Here is a 16,575-nt window from a genome sequence, read left to right as displayed (position 1 = left end):
GTCCCATTAAGATCAGTTAGATTTACTTCTGAGTATGTGTGCATAACATTATAGTTTAAGCTATAAGGAACTGAGACAAATAGCGGTAACGAGAGAGGAAGTTCTAAGCTTAATGGACAATATAAAAACTGACAAATCACCGGGCCCGGATGGCATCCACCCGAGAGTTCTCAAAGAACTCAAATGTGAAATTGCTGATCTGCTAACTAAAATATGTAACTTGTCCCTTGGGTCCTCCTCCGTGCCTGAGGACTGGAAAGTGGCAAATGTAACGCCAATGTTCAAAAAGGGATCCAGAGGGGATCCCGGAAATTACAGGCCAGTTAGCTTAACTTCTGTCCCTGGAAAACTGGTAGAAAGTATTATTAAAGCTAGATTAACTAAGCACATAGAAGAACAAGCCTTGCTGAAGCAGAGCCAGCATGGCTTCTGCAAGGGAAAGTCCTGTCTCAGTAACCTATTAGAATTCTTTGAGAGTGTCAACAAGCATATAGATAGAGGTGATCCAGTGGACATAGTGTACTTAGACTTTCAAAAAGCTTTTGACAAGGTACCTCACCAAAGGCTTCTGAGGAAGCTTAGCAGTCATGGAATAAGAGGAGAGGTCCTCTTGTGGATAAGGAATTGGTTAAGAAGCAGAAAGCAGAGAGTAGGAATAAACGGACAGTTCTCCCAATGGAGGGCTGTAGAAAGTGGAGTCCTCAAGGATCGGTATTGGGACCTGTACTTTTCAACTTGTTCATTAATGACCTAGAATTAGGAGTGAGCAGTGAAGTGGCCAAGTTTGCTGACGACACTAAATTGTTCAGGGTTAAAACAAAAAGGGATTGCGAAGAGCTCCAAAAAGACCTCTCCAAACTGAGTGAATGGGCGGAAAAATGGCAAATGCAATTCAATATAAACAAGTGTAAAATTATGCATATTGGAGCAAAAAATCTGAATTTCACATATGCGCTCATGGGGTCTGAACTGGCGGTGACCAACCAGGAGAGAGACCTCGGGGTTGTAGTGGACAGCACGATGAAAATGTCGACCCAGTGTGCGGCAGCTGTGAAAAAGGCAAATTCCATGCTAGCGATAATTAGGAAAGGTATTGAAAATAAAACAGGCGATATCATCATGCCGTTGTATAAATCTATGGTGCGGCCGCATTTGGAATACTGTGTACAGTTCTGGTCGCCTCATCTCAAAAAGGATATTCTAGAGTTGGAAAAGGTTCAGAAGAGGGCAACCAGAATGATCAAGGGGATGGAGCGACTCCCTTACGAGGAAAGGTTGCAGCATTTGGGGCTTTTTAGTTTAGAGAAAAGGCGGGTCAGAGGAGACATGATAGAAGTGTATAAAATTATGCATGGCATTGAGAAAGTGGATAGAGAAAAGGTCTTCTCCCTCTCTCATAATACTAGAACTCGTGGACATTCAAAGAAGCTGAATGTTGGAAGATTCAGGACAGACAAAAGGAAGTACTTCTTTACTCAGCGCATAGTTAAACTATGGAATTTGCTCCCACAAGATGCAGTAATGGCCACCAGCTTGGATGGTTTTAAAAGAAGATTAGACAAATTCATGGAGGACAGGGCTATCAATGGCTACTAGCCATGATGGCTGTGCTCTGCCACCCTAGTCAGAGGCAGCATGCTTCTGAAAACCAGTTGCCGGAAGCCTCAGGAGGGTAGAGTGTTCTTGCACTCGGGTCCTGCTTGCGGGCTTCCCCCAGGCGCCTGGTTGGCCACTGTGAGAACAGGATGCTGGACTAGATGGGCTACTGGCCTGATCCAGCAGGCTCTTCTTATGTTCTTATGTTAAGCATCTTAAGAATCATCCCACACATTGCATGGAAGTAGGTGTCAGAATTCTGGGCTGTAACACTAAAGACCAAGGGGGACATTTTATATTTAATGCTCCCCGTCATTAAAAACTCCTTGCATATAGTTTCTAGACTAGTGACTTGGAGAGTCTAGGCTAGTGACTTGCTGTCCAAAGAGCTAGTTCACTACATGCAGGTAGTTTTTAATATGCCCCCTTACTGCATGGTCTGAAGTGTTACAGTCCAATGTTAGCCCTCCTTTTGTGTAGCATGTAGAATAGCTCTTGCCTTTCACATTTATAGGACACAGTTTTGGTCTTGGATGCTAGGAGTCCTGAGCTGGTCCAGCTTGTTAATGAACTCACTGTGTGGACTTGGATGACCAGCAGCGTCTTGGCCTCTGTTTAGCAATTTGAAAAACGGGTATATAAGCGATCTGGCCCAGACCTGTTACCAAGAGGGGGAGGCGTGGGGAGCATGGCGTGGTGTGGCAGGTTCATCAGATTAGCGGTGCTGCCATGCGCCAAGCTCCCTGCCCCTCGCCTCTCCCTCGGTCTGTGGCAGTGACTCATGGCGTTGGGAAGCCAGGAGAGCAACAGAGCCCCACCTGTGCTGCCCCATCACCCACTACCGGGAAAGAAGTATCCACCTTCTGCTTGATTATTTTCCTCTGACTTCCACTGGACTAATCCGCCACAAATGCATTTATAAAACTGGAAAGCCTTTTTAGCACCTCATTTCCTTGGTAAGCTGCGGTAACGCAGCTGAAGCTCTGCTCACGGCCGGAGTTCGATTCCAATGGAAGGAGGAAGTCGAATCTCCGGTAAAAGGGGTCAAGGTCCACTCAGCCTTCCATCCATCCGTGGTCTGTAAAATGAGTACCTGGCATATGCTGGGGGGTAAAGAAAGGCCAGGGAAGGAACTGGCAATCCCACCCCATATATATGGTCTGCCTAGTAAACATTGCAAGACGTCACCCTAAGAGTCGGAAATGACTCACCCTATAAGTGCGGGGACACCTTTACCTTTTTTTCCTTGCCAGAGCAAGAAGAGTCTGTCAGTTAACCTGGTGCTCTGGCAGATGACATCATCACTTTGGCTCTGAAAAGAATCCCAGAGCGGCAGGTTCTCCCCCCCCCTGCAACCCAGCCACCTGTCCTGTTCCGCTCCACCATTGTTCACACTGCATGTTACATTGGAGGTGGAGCTCTTGAGGGTTCATACTGCGTTATCATGCCAACTGAGGAGCTGTATAAGAACCAGGCCCAAGTTCAATAGACAATGACAGGATGTATTGCGAAGATGTCCAGCCCATACCCTGCCAATATGATCAAGTATTTCTCCACAACTATTGTGACTAGAAATCTGAAATTGTTGGGAGTCTGTAGAACCTATTGCAATGGAATCTGGGCTTGAGAGCTTGTCCTGGGTTCTGTGTCTACCAGGCAACCATATCGCTTACCCTTCGATCATGGGTTATTTTGGGGGGGGAGGGAGGTCCTTCTTGTGTAATGATTCATTGGTGCAGTGATCAGAACAATAAGCCTGATACCCTTATCTATCCACTGTGTTGCCTAAAAGGCCAGTAGGTCTCCATTACTATTACATTGGAACAATGACAGAAATCCGTTCATCCATTACTCCACAGTAATAATTATGGAGTTTTTTAGTCATGGAGACCCGCTGACAAAGATGATGCTGGGCATTATAGCTGATAGATAAGGATACCAGGCTTCTTGTTCTAATTACAGCACAGATGGATTGATTACAAACAAGGACCTCTCCTTTTTTCCCCTCTGGAAAACTTATACCATGATTAAAATATGAGACACCTGATTTAAATCCTTGGTTTTAGTGTATGTTTTCTCTTGGAGGGGAATCTGGCAAGTTGATCTCATCTATGCCTTTCGTTGTGACTATTGCTCTTCCTTTTGGTTGACTGCAGTCTGTGAACTTCCTTTCGCAGTCCCTAAACCTTTCTTTGTCAAGCAGCAAGAATGATAACAGCTTGCTCAACAGAGGGTTTGTACACATGAAGGCAGAGAAGACAACATCTTCCAAAAGAATCCAAAGCAAATGTAGACCACCTGCTCTGGTAAGCACAGTCTGTTGTGGAAATGTCGTAGATGCCATGGTTTTGGAGAGTTGATAGGCTCATTGTACTAGAGACTGCCCTCTCCACAAGATTTGTGGATTTTGGGCCCCATTCAAGAGCTAGGCACTCTTTTTATACATTTGTTATTATTTTAAACAGTTAGAATGAATAAGGTCCATCATGGAGTTTATGAATATGTTGTGATGGTGTGGTATTCAACTAACTCGTCCAGTCAGTGCAAAGATTTCTGCTTGTGTAAAAGGACTTTTTTCTCCTCTCCTACCACTGTGCGTGTCTCATGCCCTCACTGAATCTGCTCCCTAGAACAGATGGGAGGAGGAGGGGGGAAGTCCTGTTGTGCAAGTGGAAATCCTTGGAGTGATGGGATGCTTGCTTAGTGCTACATTGGATACAACCTACAGTTAGCTTTTCCATTGTAGTAGTAGACTGGAGTCTGGTCAACCATTCTTTCCTACACTGTACAATGTGCAAGCTCAAACAAATCATCTATAAAGTTTACAAAATAAAGCAAACCAATACCAAGATCATCCAATGGGCTGAATATAAACCATTGGAGAAGATGGCCTCCTGGAAGTGCTCATGGTAAAACAAGAAACTTATAACAAACAAATAACTGGGCTTTTTAAATTAAAAAATACACACCCTTGTTTATAAAGAATTAGCTTTGGGGCGAGGGTAGGGAGATGAGAAAGTACATGAGGTAAGTTCTTCTCAGAGCAGACCCATTGAAATTAATGGACCTAAGTTTCTCATGCCCATTAATTTCAGTCTGTCTGCTCTCTAAGTAGGGTTAACATTGGCTAGAACCCCCAGTAGCATTTTATGTGAGCCTTTTAACCCCACTGAAAAGTTATTTCTTGAATTGCCTGGGGGTTACACAGAAGCTGCTTAAAACTTTGTTGTGAGGTCCCTGTAAAATGATCACTTGTAGCCCCTGATTGTGAGGCTAACTTCAACAGTATGAGATTTGGGTTCTTTGGATTTTGGAATGGCGCCACTGAGGTTAACCAGCAGATGGTTACCGCCGAATGCAGTTGTAGTTGCTGTGCTGTAAACATTCTGCCTAATCATCTGACTCTGACTTTTTATTTTTAATAGTCCCGGGGTTTTCATTAATATTTCATTAATATTGCTATAGCAATTAATGCATAATGTTCAGGGGATGAAACTTAAGAAGAGCCTGCTGGATCAGGCTACAGCGGCCAATCGAGGCTGCTTTCACACTCCACTTTATTCTGTTGTTCTGACGATTTCTTACCTGGCAACTTGCGCATTATATTTGACCTTTCACACGATGTGCAAGCTAGTTCTGGAATTCTAGTGGAATATAGTGCAAGTTTAGCACAAATTTTAATTATAGATGATACCAGAAATAATCTGTTAGCAAGGCCGGGAACCTGGAAGATCTCAGGAGTTTTTCTACTAGCTGCAGCCACTCATGTGACAGGCATCCCAGTATGCAGTGTGTTCCCACCCTTTAGTCACACATTTTGTTTTGCCTGATGAAAATTGTACCAGTATTCCAGCATAGGTGCAGAAAACAGCAGCATTTCCCATACACATCCCTGTGTAGATTCAACTAAAATAATTTAAAAAGTCAGATCCTAAAGGGAGAGGGCTTGCATGGCGATGGGATGAGATATTAGACCTCCTACACAGTGGGGAACTGCAGTGCGCATGTGTATACTGGGTGAGGGACGAAAACAAGGCATTGTTCATTGCAGCCGTGAGAAAGATATTTGCGTGAAATGTGGTATATTGGCTGAAAAAGCTACTGTTCCTTAATGCAACAGGTACTGCAGTGCGAAAGGAATTTTAGAAATTGGGACAGAAGTGCCAACACAATCAGCCCCATGTGTGAAAGCAGCCCTAGTCCAGTATCCTCCTCTCACAGTGGCCGCTATCTTTTCACTTGGGCCTTTGGCCTTGATGAGTGCAGTCTTATGAGGTGATTAACAAATGAAATAAATAAATAATATCTTGGAGACAAACAGCTAAGGAAGAGATACAACAATTGAGGCTGAATCCTGAAAAGACAGGGGTGTTATGTGCCCAGAGTTCTTATGTCTTGGAGGTGGGTAGATGGCCTGTTCTGGATGAAGTTGCCATCTTAAAATTGTGCATGGCTTGGGGTGGGGCAATGTAAGAAACACCTTAAACACATCATGCATGGCTTTAAAAAAGCAAGTGAAGCCTTTCAAGGAACTCCCCCCAAATTGTGTGCATATATAATATATCTCTGTTTCAGTTATTAGTAACACATCAATAGACAGTGAGAGGTTGGGGGACTGATTCTCAGCTATCTACAAAAGCTTCCCTACCTACCCTCTTGACCCAGTTCTGACTCTTAGGTGACAGGCTATTTTCAAGAGTGCTTTTCTTTCTCTCTTAGATGTCCAGTGCTTGGAAAACAGTGGCTTGCGGTGGGTCTAAAGATCAGCTGATCATGCAAGACAAAGCTCGACAGGTGTTGGGCACCAACATAGGATTACTCTCTTCTATTCTCTCCCAGCCTTTTCTTTGTGACCCCTGAGCTCTGCCATAGATGTCCTTGTTTTGATCAATTGCTCTAAATTCCGGGTTCTATACACAGCATAGAAAATGATGTAAAGAAAATCTCCTGTACTTGGGCAACAGCCCTGCATTACTTGAACTGAGACATTCGTATTTCCCTTGACAGCCCTTCCCTACCTTCCTCTTTATTTCCATAAAAAGAAATTGACAGCCTTTTCCCTCAGTTGATCTGCAAGAGGGACATAAGAGAAGAGAATCAACTTATGGTGAAGAGAAAGCCTTGGACTTGGATTTGGTTTTGCCTCGCTTGGGAACCTTCATGTGTAATTATGTAAAAGTCTGCCCGTTCCACTGGGCTCTTCCAGAGATTTTGTCTGATGGTAACAAGCAACTGGATTGTGATAGAAGTCAGAAGAATAACTGTTATCAGTTGGAAGTGTCTGCAATCTGCTCTTTAGCTTGAACCAGTGGAGACTGGTGACTCCGATGTCGATGGGCCAGTAAATCTGCCCCAGGTTTTAGTCTGAACTTTCAAGGAGCTGTCCAAGGTGCTTTGAAAGTTTGGACTAAAGCCCAGAGTGGATTCACTGCCCCACTGACATTGGAGCCACCAGCCTCGACTGGACTGAACACATTTTGCAAGCTGTGGTGTGGTCTGTTGCACTATGTAAAGGACGGCATCAAAACCTCTTTTTCAGAGCATTGCTGTCTAAGAACAATAAAATCACTGCCTCTAAAGATATACTAGCACACTGTTGCCCCTTATTCCGATCTGATATCGCTTGCTAAGTTTTATATGTTGCAGTTTGCTTTTGAGTGTTTTGTATTTCCAAGTCCACCAGATGGTGCTGGTGCCAGTTCTTTTGCTCCTGCTCTGATCTCTGAACAGGCAGGCTACTTAAAGTGAGGTGGTCTGTGCAATGCTGAGGAAGTTAATTGGCCTTTATTGCTTCACAGCTGCTATGGTAGAAGGAGACTTTTGTCAACAGCTGCGTAAATCACATGTGAGTGAAAATGTACATACTCTGGGAGGTTTGTCTCTGTTCTCATCTTGTCTTAAGCCATGTCATGGACAGGTTTGGAAAAGCATTCTTGCACCCTTTAGGTTGATGTAATCCCTGGAGAAGCAATTCAAACAGATCTTCCCCTGAGTGTCAATCTTCTCATTTTAATGGCCTCCACTAAATAAGGTCTGAGCTGAAGCAGATAGACCAAAGAGCAATGTGATCTCTGCTTTATATTACACAGCACTTTATTGTCTGGAGTGAGACGTTCTTCCTGGATATAACCTAGGTTGTGTTGTCAGATGGATCCTGCAGAACAAGACATTATGAGGATAGCATTGCTAACTGAATTGATTCTAGATGCCTAAAATGAATTGCAAATCTGTGATCAAACTTCCATACTTCATAACTATTTACTGTATGCTACTTCACACATCGTGGTTTTTAAGTTGTACAGATGAATGACAAATAGATTTACAAATGTTTACATCACACAGGTACACTAGACAGGAGGTGGTGATTGGCTGCACTCCCTATTGACTAACCAAAGCTTGCTTCTGCATAATGTGTGAAATGGCCCTTGAAATCAGTGTGGTTTATTGATTTAAAAGACTGAGTGCGAGTGCAGGAAGCCTAAGTCCATGAAAAGAACCATGCTGGATCGGACCAAAGGCCTATCTAGCCCAGCATTCTGTTTCCCACAGTGGCCAATCGGATACCTCTGGGAAATCCACAAACAGGACAGTTGCCAATTCCTAGCAACTGGGATTCATATGCATTTCTCTGATGCTGAAGGTAGTATAGCCATCATGATTAGTAGCCACTGATGTCCCCCATGAATCTGTCCAATTCCCATTTAAAGCTGTTTAAATTAGTGGCCATCACCAGATCTTGTGGAAGTGAATTTCATAGTTTAGCCATGTGCTTTGTACCCCAGTCAGAAGTGCTTGAACTGTGTGTATCTACATTCTGCACACCTTGAAGATGTGGGGTGCTTTGAAGCTCATGTTCTTTTTTTTATCATTAATTTTTATTCAAATTTTCAAAAACAAAACAAACAAAACAAATTAATAACTATTACAATAAAAACTATTGACTTCCGATTTGTCGTAGATTAGCTATAAGTCTATAATATATAACAAACCTGTCTCTTAATAAAATTATACAATCACCTTCCTCCAGTGGTTATCTTAATTGGTATCAAATCTCATTAACATCATTTTATTCTTTCCACAAAAAGTCAAAGAGAAGTTTCTAATCCTTGAGATATATATCCATCAATTTTTCTCCAAATAGACATGTCAATTAATCCATCTCTTCAGGTCTACTAAGTCCAGTAATTTCAATAGCTCTTCTCCCATTCTCCCATTATCAGTATTGATTCCATCTTCCATCTTTGCACACCCAATAATCTTGGTCTTGCTGCCATAGTCATATAATAAGAGTCTGATAGGGATTTCTTTCATCACAGATATTTTCTTGCCATCAATTCTGAATGTATTACTGAAATGTTGTTGTAAAGTTGTATCTCTGTTCCTCTTTTTTACAGAATGCACTAACACATCTCTTGAGAGTTTTTCCATTGTCACATATCTGGAATTTATTCTATAAACTTTCTCTATTTCAAGTTCCATCAAATCCTTCCAATCCAGGAATTTTTTCGAGTCGTTGATATCTTTATCTCTAATCTCTTCACCAATTCCTTCAGGGACAGCGCTGAATTCCAAACAGTAATATTTGTCTTTAGGATCCATCACAACCATAAAATCCAAATCTTTTTCCAGGTCCATATTTGATAAATCTATTCCAATCTCCAGGGCTTGAACCTTCCCTTTGATCTTTCTTTCATCTTCTTTTTCTTGTCCAGTTATAGAATCCTTAATTTCTTTCAGCTCCTGTCTCATTTTGCCAAATCCAATTTTCGTCTCTTGTCCTGTCCCAGCTCTTGTTTCGTTAGCTTAATCTCATTCATTATTTTCTGAAACATATTTAGAGAGAGAATCCCTTCCTGAACATCCAGGGTCTCAGCCATCTCCTTGATTGTCATTCTTAAAACCAAAAGAACAAAACCCCTTCAATTCCAATATAGTCACTATTCTCAAGCAAATAACAGTTTATTTCTTTTTCCAGTCACAAATGAGTTAATCTTCCAAGCCAGATGACATCACCCTCTAGACAGCACGAACTGCCTTATCTCTTATATGTCCAAAACAAATTTAGTTCACAGCGTCCAAATGATTAGTGGCATAAGGAATAAGCAGATTCGCCAAAAAAAAAGTAGACCAGAAAAAATAGTCCCAGACATATAATACTCAAATATCAGATAAATCAAATCTCTTCAAATTAGATGCCTCTCATCCGTTTATATCTTTAAAATGCTCAATTCCATGCCAGCTTTTTGCAATAAAAAACAAAGGCTATTTCGATTTTTTTCCTCCTTAATTCCGTATGTAAAAGAGAAAGTTATAACTCACCCAGGGCTTCTTTGTTGCTGACTCTTTGACAAATCTCTTTTGCAGTAACGATAACAAAATGATGATAATAGACAGGAGGATGCTTGCCTGTTAATTTCCATTTTTCTTTGAAGAAAAAAAAAGTCTCGCTTAATCAGTTAGAGCCTGTTTGTAATCCCTGGCTCCGTCCGACGCTGTTGGCTACCTTCCTTCATAGGTGATTCCAATGAATTCCAGTCCAACAAACAAAACAAAGCTTTCTGTGGATAATCTCTTCGTTTCTCCCTTGCCTGGGAGAAATTTTTTTCCAGTCAAAAAGTCTTCTGACTGGTTTTATAACTGAAAAAGCTTCCTCTGAGACGGGAGCTCGTCTCAAAGGCTGCACAGGCGGAGCGATTCCTCCTGGGAAGTGATCGGTTGCTTTGAAGCACATGTTCTGACAAAGGAAACTTGATTTGACGAAAGCTGCAGAAATGTTTTTCTCCCTTTCTCATAGCACTAGCACTCAGGGATATTCAATGAAGCTGGAAGTCAGAAGATTCAGGACATTAAAAAGAAAGCACTTTTTCACACAGCATATAGTTAAAACTGGAATTTGCTCCCACAGGAGGCAGTGATGGCTACCAACTGGGATGGTTTTAAAAGAGGATTAGACAAATGAATGGAGGATAAGGCTATCCATGGCTACTAGCCATGATGGCTATATTCTACCTCATCTGTTGGAATATCAGTTGCTGGAAACCACAGGAGGGGAGAATGCTGTTACACTCGGGCTCTGACTGCAGGCTTCCCATAGGCATCTGGATGGCCACTGAGGACAGGATGCTGAACTAGATGGGCCACTGGCTTTATCCAGCAGGGTTCTTATGTTTTTAACATGCATCCATATGGGGAGTGGCATGCTTCTCTTATGTCGTTCTACAGTCGGCCTTTCAAATAGTAACTTAAGTCATTCTATGCCATAAGGCTTATTGGATAGCTTTGGGCAAGTCACCACCTCTCAGCCTAACCTACCTCACAGGAGAGATGTAAGACAAAGTGTGGCTCTGAATTCTTTGGAGGAAGGGAAAGTTATACCTGTGAGGCTACTTTGTGGAGAGATGCCACAGTGTGTTTCGATGTAAATGTCAGTTTGGGGAAAACAGGTAAGGTCTTGTTGAGGAATTTGGTTTCTGCTGCAGAATTTTTCTTCCTTAATACCACAGGGTATACGCAGTCATGGCTATAACTCTAAATAAATTATCATTCATTGTAGGAGTTGAGGCTGATTTGATTTGGAGTCTGCTGTAAATTAAAAGATTATGATAGTACTAAAAGCCATTTCTAATCCCATAAATCTGATTCTACCAACATGTCCTGCTATGTGTTTATTGCTTATTAAGGAAGATCTAGTGCTGAGCAAATTTCAGGGGAAATGAGCAGAGGGAGCCTGGTTAATGACAAAGACAATTAACTTTTAATTGGAAAGGTAAGACATTTCCTGTCTGAAACACGCCTGGTTCTGTATCCCTGAGCTAACACCTGTGGAATAAGTTATATCTTCAGTAAGCGTGGGTACTTACATTGCTGCAGCAGCAGCATGAGTAAAAAAAAATCTTGGTGTGCATGCATGATAAAATTCTTACTATTTGGAGATCACAGGCTTGCCAAGTGTGTTCAGAGTTAATGAAATTGTGGGACTTGCACACTGATTAAACAGCATGCTGGAATGTGCCTAAGTGACCTGAAAGGTTGGGGTGGGGCAGGGTGTGAGGGGATAGTGTGCCTATGAATCGAGAAGTATTGGAAACGGATGTGCGGTATAGCTTGTTGAGGTGGAAGATGACCTGAAAGGAATCCATTCTTAGCCATGCAGATTTCTCTATCTTAGAAGAACGGGAAGCTCCTTCATCCAGATGCATTCACTGGATGAAGATTTTTGTGCATGTCTAAATGCTCATTCAGCTGCCACGTTTGGCCTGCAGGGGGACTTGGACAACTTTCTCAATTTCTCTTCCTGCCCCTACAATAAACACGTATTTGTTACACAGTGTCCAGATGCCTTTAATCCACGTTATGTTTCTGTTGCAAGGATGTCCTGTTTTCCCAGCATTGTGTGTGCTTTATCTTGTTTCTGGGAAAAGATTGTTCCTTCAGCTGGTGCATGTGTTACCATTATGGTGGGATTTTTTTTGAAAGTGGTAGTGTGAGTGTCACTAGTATCTATTGGCTGTGATATGTGATCAGTGAGTTAAATTGTGAGAGGGTTATATTAAATAGAATGGAATTAATGAGGTATTTCTCGTAGGAGTTGCTCTGAAAGGCTACTGTGACCTCGGTTCCCAGTTTGCATCTATTTCATTTATTTAGTCTGGCGCTTAAAATACTTAACTTTGGCAGGATTGCAGCTAGTCTCTTTAAATTGGTTGCTCCATGGGTAGAGTCACAACAGCATAGTGATGGTTTATAGGAGCTTTTAAGCTGGCCATGGCAGGAGGAGGTGAGGGTTGGGGAGAGAAATGCTTATTGTAAAAATTGATATCCCGCCTTTCAAAAAAAGGGTGTCTTAAAATAAAAAATGCAAGGTTGTGTCTGATGCTTTGTGTGCAAGTGGAATGGACTTCACTGTTCTCTCCTTGCGCCGGGAGCCCTCCACCCAGAGGGATGGGAGATGCCCCCCGAACAAAATTTCAAGGTCTGCTGCAGAGGGAGGGAACAGTAAAGCCCTGTTCTGTGAGCAGAAGTCTACTTTCCTAACTCTGGATTCTGTCCACAGTCAATAAAGTAGGGAGACTTGTGTCCCTATGGTATTGAAACACCAAGGTCTGGTCCTCTTTTTTTCATGATAACAAGCATCAAAGTAGACTAAAACGAACCATGTTATAACTGCCTAATAGGTCGCTGTTTGGCACTTGTACCATGTAGGACAAGTGGTCATCTATAACCTCAATCTAACCACACCTGGCATTGCTCTCTTGCTGTAATAGCTACTCATTAAATATGGGGAAGGGAAGAGGTGGTGATGCTAGACTTGGCTTTAAAGTACAGTAGGGCCCCGCTTTACAGCGCTTCGCTAATACAGCGGTCTCAATTAGACGCAATTAGACTAAAGCCCCACTCATACAGCGCTTGTTCTGCTTTTACGGTGGTTTGGGGGCATTGTGCACCATTCTATTCAATGGGTTCCGCTTTACAGTGGTTTTTGCTTTACAGCGGGGGTCTGGAACATAACCCCCCGTATGAGTGGGGCCCTACTGTACATACTTTACATGGTAACATAGGGAGCTGCCTTATATTGACTCAGACCATTGGTCCATCTAGTTCCGTACTGTCTACACTGATTGGCAGTGGCTCTCCAGGGAATCACAGGAATCTCTCTCAGCCTTACCTGGAGATGTCAGGGGTTGAACCTGGGACCTTCTGCATGCAAAGCAGATGCTCTGCCACTGAGCTATGGCCCTTCCCCCTTTGTGGCTTCAAGTGACTTTTTCTGTGTGCTTATATAGTAAACCTAGAACTATAGAGTTGGAAGTGGTCATGTAGGTAATCTATTTCACCTCTTAAATCCAGAGCTGGAGCATCCCCAACTGTTGGCTGTCCAAACTCTGCTTGAAGACCTCTAAAGTGTGGGGGCAGCACAGCTGGAAGCAGAGAAGTGTGAATGTTGCCAACTAGAGATTTTTTAAAATATTAAGTGGTATATAAATGCTTTTAAATAAATAAAAAACTTTTCCGGCAGCCACACAGGTTGTCTTTTCCGCTCACAAGATAGATGTGAAGAGTTAGGTGCCATCTGCACTAAACATTTAAAGAAGTATTATACCACTTTAAACATTTCTCAGAGTGATTTAACCATCAATCCCTCTTTCCAGGGAACTCTGTGAATTGTAGCTCTGTGAGGGGAATAGGGTCTCCTAACAACTCTCAGCACCCTTAGCAAACTACATTTCTGAGGATTATTTGGGGGTAGCCATAACTATTTAAAATGGTGTAATACTTCTTTAAATGTGTAGGGCACATGCAGCTTTAGTTGCAGACCTGGATTAATGGACTGCATAGCTCTCCCTTATTGGCTAAATTAAACTAGGTGTGGGGAACATTTGGTCCTCCAGATGTTGCTGAACTGTAACTCCCATCAGCCCCAGCAAGCATGGCCAATGGCCAGGATTGATGGGAGTTGTAGTTCAGGAACATCTGGAGGGCCAATGGTTCCCCACACTTGGGCTAAGCCCTTTCTGCCCCCCCCCCCGAGTTCTGTATGTTTAAAGGCAGGGCAATCTTGAATTAAGTCTCTTTTTTAAAAAGTATGTGTTTTATTCTTGCAGGATGTAGTTCTGTCTTTGTGCTGTATAATATTACATGCTTGTGGGATGCTGTCAGTGGGATGTTGTTCAAGGAAAGCTGCCATTGTCATCCTGTGAAAAGACACACTTGAGTTGTTTGCTTTTTTGGCTCTTCATTTTGATAGTTCCAGGGGTTCTTGCTACTCTTGTTCAGAAGATTGGTACCATTTTCCAATTTCCATTTTCCCATGCAGGACAGCTGCTCAGGTAAGCCTGCTGTAAAGCCATAAATCTTTCTCCCATTGTGCTGTCTGTCCCTTCTACAGAATCAACAGGGCAGAATTGCCTGCTTGCATGCACCAATTAGGAATCTGTTTTGCGTAACCTCATTGTTTTTCCTGTCTTTCTCTGTCAGAGGCAGATGCTAGTTCCTTCCCTGTATGAGCACTGTGCTTCCTCGTCTGGGTAAAAATAAATAAAATGGCAGCAATGTAACTGGCAACAGCTTGATTTGTTAGTATTGTTTAGCGCACAGGTGGGGAACTTCAGGCTCAGGGGCCAAAGGCAGCCCTCATCTATCTGGTCTTGCTTCACACCTGCCTGTGTTTTTGCCTGCCTGGAATGAGTCCTTCAGTTCTGACAATCCCCTGGATGAAGAATAGAGAGAGGTGTGTGTGTAAAATATACATTCAACGCTCCATCTGTTTTTGCCTCTGGTCCTGCTCACTGCCGGCATGCGGCCCCTAGAAGGGAATGTGGCCTTTGGACTGCAAAGGGTCTGCCACTTATCATGGCCTGCATCGAAATTAGGTATAGAGCCACATTTTTCAGTAGTCTATTGTGTTGTTGGGAACTTACAATGAGTGCTGGATTTTGCACTGCGATCCCCACCCCCATTTACCAGAAGGAGCAGCATGTAGTATTATAGGGTGTTGGACTGGGTTGAACCATAACATCGCAGAGGGACTGTAGCTCAGTGCCTGCAGAAGGTCTCAGGTTCAATTCCTGGCATATTTAGTTAAAAAGGATCAGGTAGTGTTGTCCTCTCCAGGGAAAGACCCATCTGATACCTGGGAGAGCCACTAACAGAATAGACAATGCTGGATCAGATGGATAAATAATAGGCTGCCATAAGGCAGCTTCCTGTGATCCAAGGCTGGGGCCCAGTGCCAGGTCAGAGATGGAGGTGTTTGTGGGGTGCACTATGGCATGCACTGCAAGAGTCAGCTGCTATCCCATTTACCTTCACCCTAAGCTTCCCATCTCTGTGGGGCTGGCGTGAGGCGAATGCTATTGTGCCTATGAAAAAAGTAGGGAGGGCTGTAACTCAGTGGTAGAAGGTACGGCTGGACTTACCGTGAACGGTGTTTCTTCATGGATGCCATGAGGTCTCCACGTGGGTTATAGTCCCCGATCAGCTCGAGACAGGAACCTGTCATAATTTTTTTCTGGCTCCTCCCCTTCTTACTGAGGTGATGCCAGTTCTCTTTCTTGGCTAGCTCGGAACTTCACCTCAGTGTAACATAGAAAGAAAGAAATGCGGAGGTAGAGAAAAACAGAATAAGATCGGATAGCGCATAGTGCAGATGGAATTCCCAGCCCCTCATAGGGAGGGTCGTGGAGACCTCATGGCATCCATGAAGAAACACCGTTCACGGTAAGTCCAACCATACCTTCTTTCATGGATGCCAGTGAGGTCTCCACGTGGGACGTACTAAAGCTCGGCCATAGGGTGGGTCTATTGATTAAGGACCTGCTGTAGAACTCTACGACCGAATGCAGCCTCCGCAGATGCGTACAAGTCCATTTTGTAGTGCCGGGTAAACGACGAAGGCGAGGCCCAAGTTGCTGCCCTGCAGATCTCCTCCAATGGGGCATTAGCCGAAAAAGCCGCTGTCGTGGCTGCCGCCCTAGTAGAATGTGCCGTGATCCCGTGTGGCACAGGTTTACTGAGTGATCTGTAGGCCAAGGAGATGCATGCCTTCAGCCATCTCGCTATAGTTGAGTTTGACACCTTGTGGCCCAGAGTCGGAGGGTGGAAAGATCAGCAGAGATTCCGATCTACGGAACTGTGCTGTCCTATTGATGTATACCTTCAACGCCCTCCTCACATCAAGGGAGTGCCATGCCCTTTTCGTGGGGTGTTTAGGGTTTGGGCAAAACGTGGGCAGCACGATCTCCTGTCGTAGGTGAAACTGAGATCTGACCTTTGGAATGGAGCCAGGAGCGATCCGGAGTACAACTCTATTCTTATGGAAGGTGCAGAGGTGTTGTAGCACTGATAGAGCCTGAATCTCTGATACCCTGCGTGCTGACGTGATTGCTATGAGGAACGTGACTTTGAAGGTGAGTATTCGCAAAGGAACCGTCTGCAGAGGTTCGAATGGAGGTTTTTGTAGTGCGGTCAGTACTGTATGCA

The 16,575-nt window shown here is 43.4% G+C and overlaps 1 protein-coding gene across 2 annotated transcripts in view; it reads left to right on the top strand.

The window, feature by feature from the left end:
• The window catches only part of MYBL2 (MYB proto-oncogene like 2), a 33,673-nt gene extending 26,492 nt beyond the window's left edge, over window positions 1-7,181 (top strand). Inside the window, exons 13-14 of one of the 2 annotated variants that reach the window (XM_061631546.1) lie at window positions 3,774-3,902; window positions 6,316-7,181. In XM_061631546.1, the coding sequence (XP_061487530.1) occupies window positions 3,774-3,902; window positions 6,316-6,456 (270 nt within the window). In that variant the 3' untranslated portion in view covers window positions 6,457-7,181. The remainder of the gene's footprint in view (window positions 1-3,773; window positions 3,903-6,315) is intronic. The other variant, XM_061631547.1, reaches the window with a different exon arrangement.
• Window positions 7,182-16,575: the final 9,394 nt, after the last annotated feature.

Source organism: Rhineura floridana, chromosome 6, assembly GCF_030035675.1.
Source record: "Rhineura floridana isolate rRhiFlo1 chromosome 6, rRhiFlo1.hap2, whole genome shotgun sequence".
In the NCBI taxonomy this organism is placed as follows: domain Eukaryota; kingdom Metazoa; phylum Chordata; class Lepidosauria; order Squamata; family Rhineuridae; genus Rhineura; species Rhineura floridana.
Note: the sequence above shows the minus strand (reverse complement) of the source record. Positions and strands in the feature narration are given on the sequence as shown.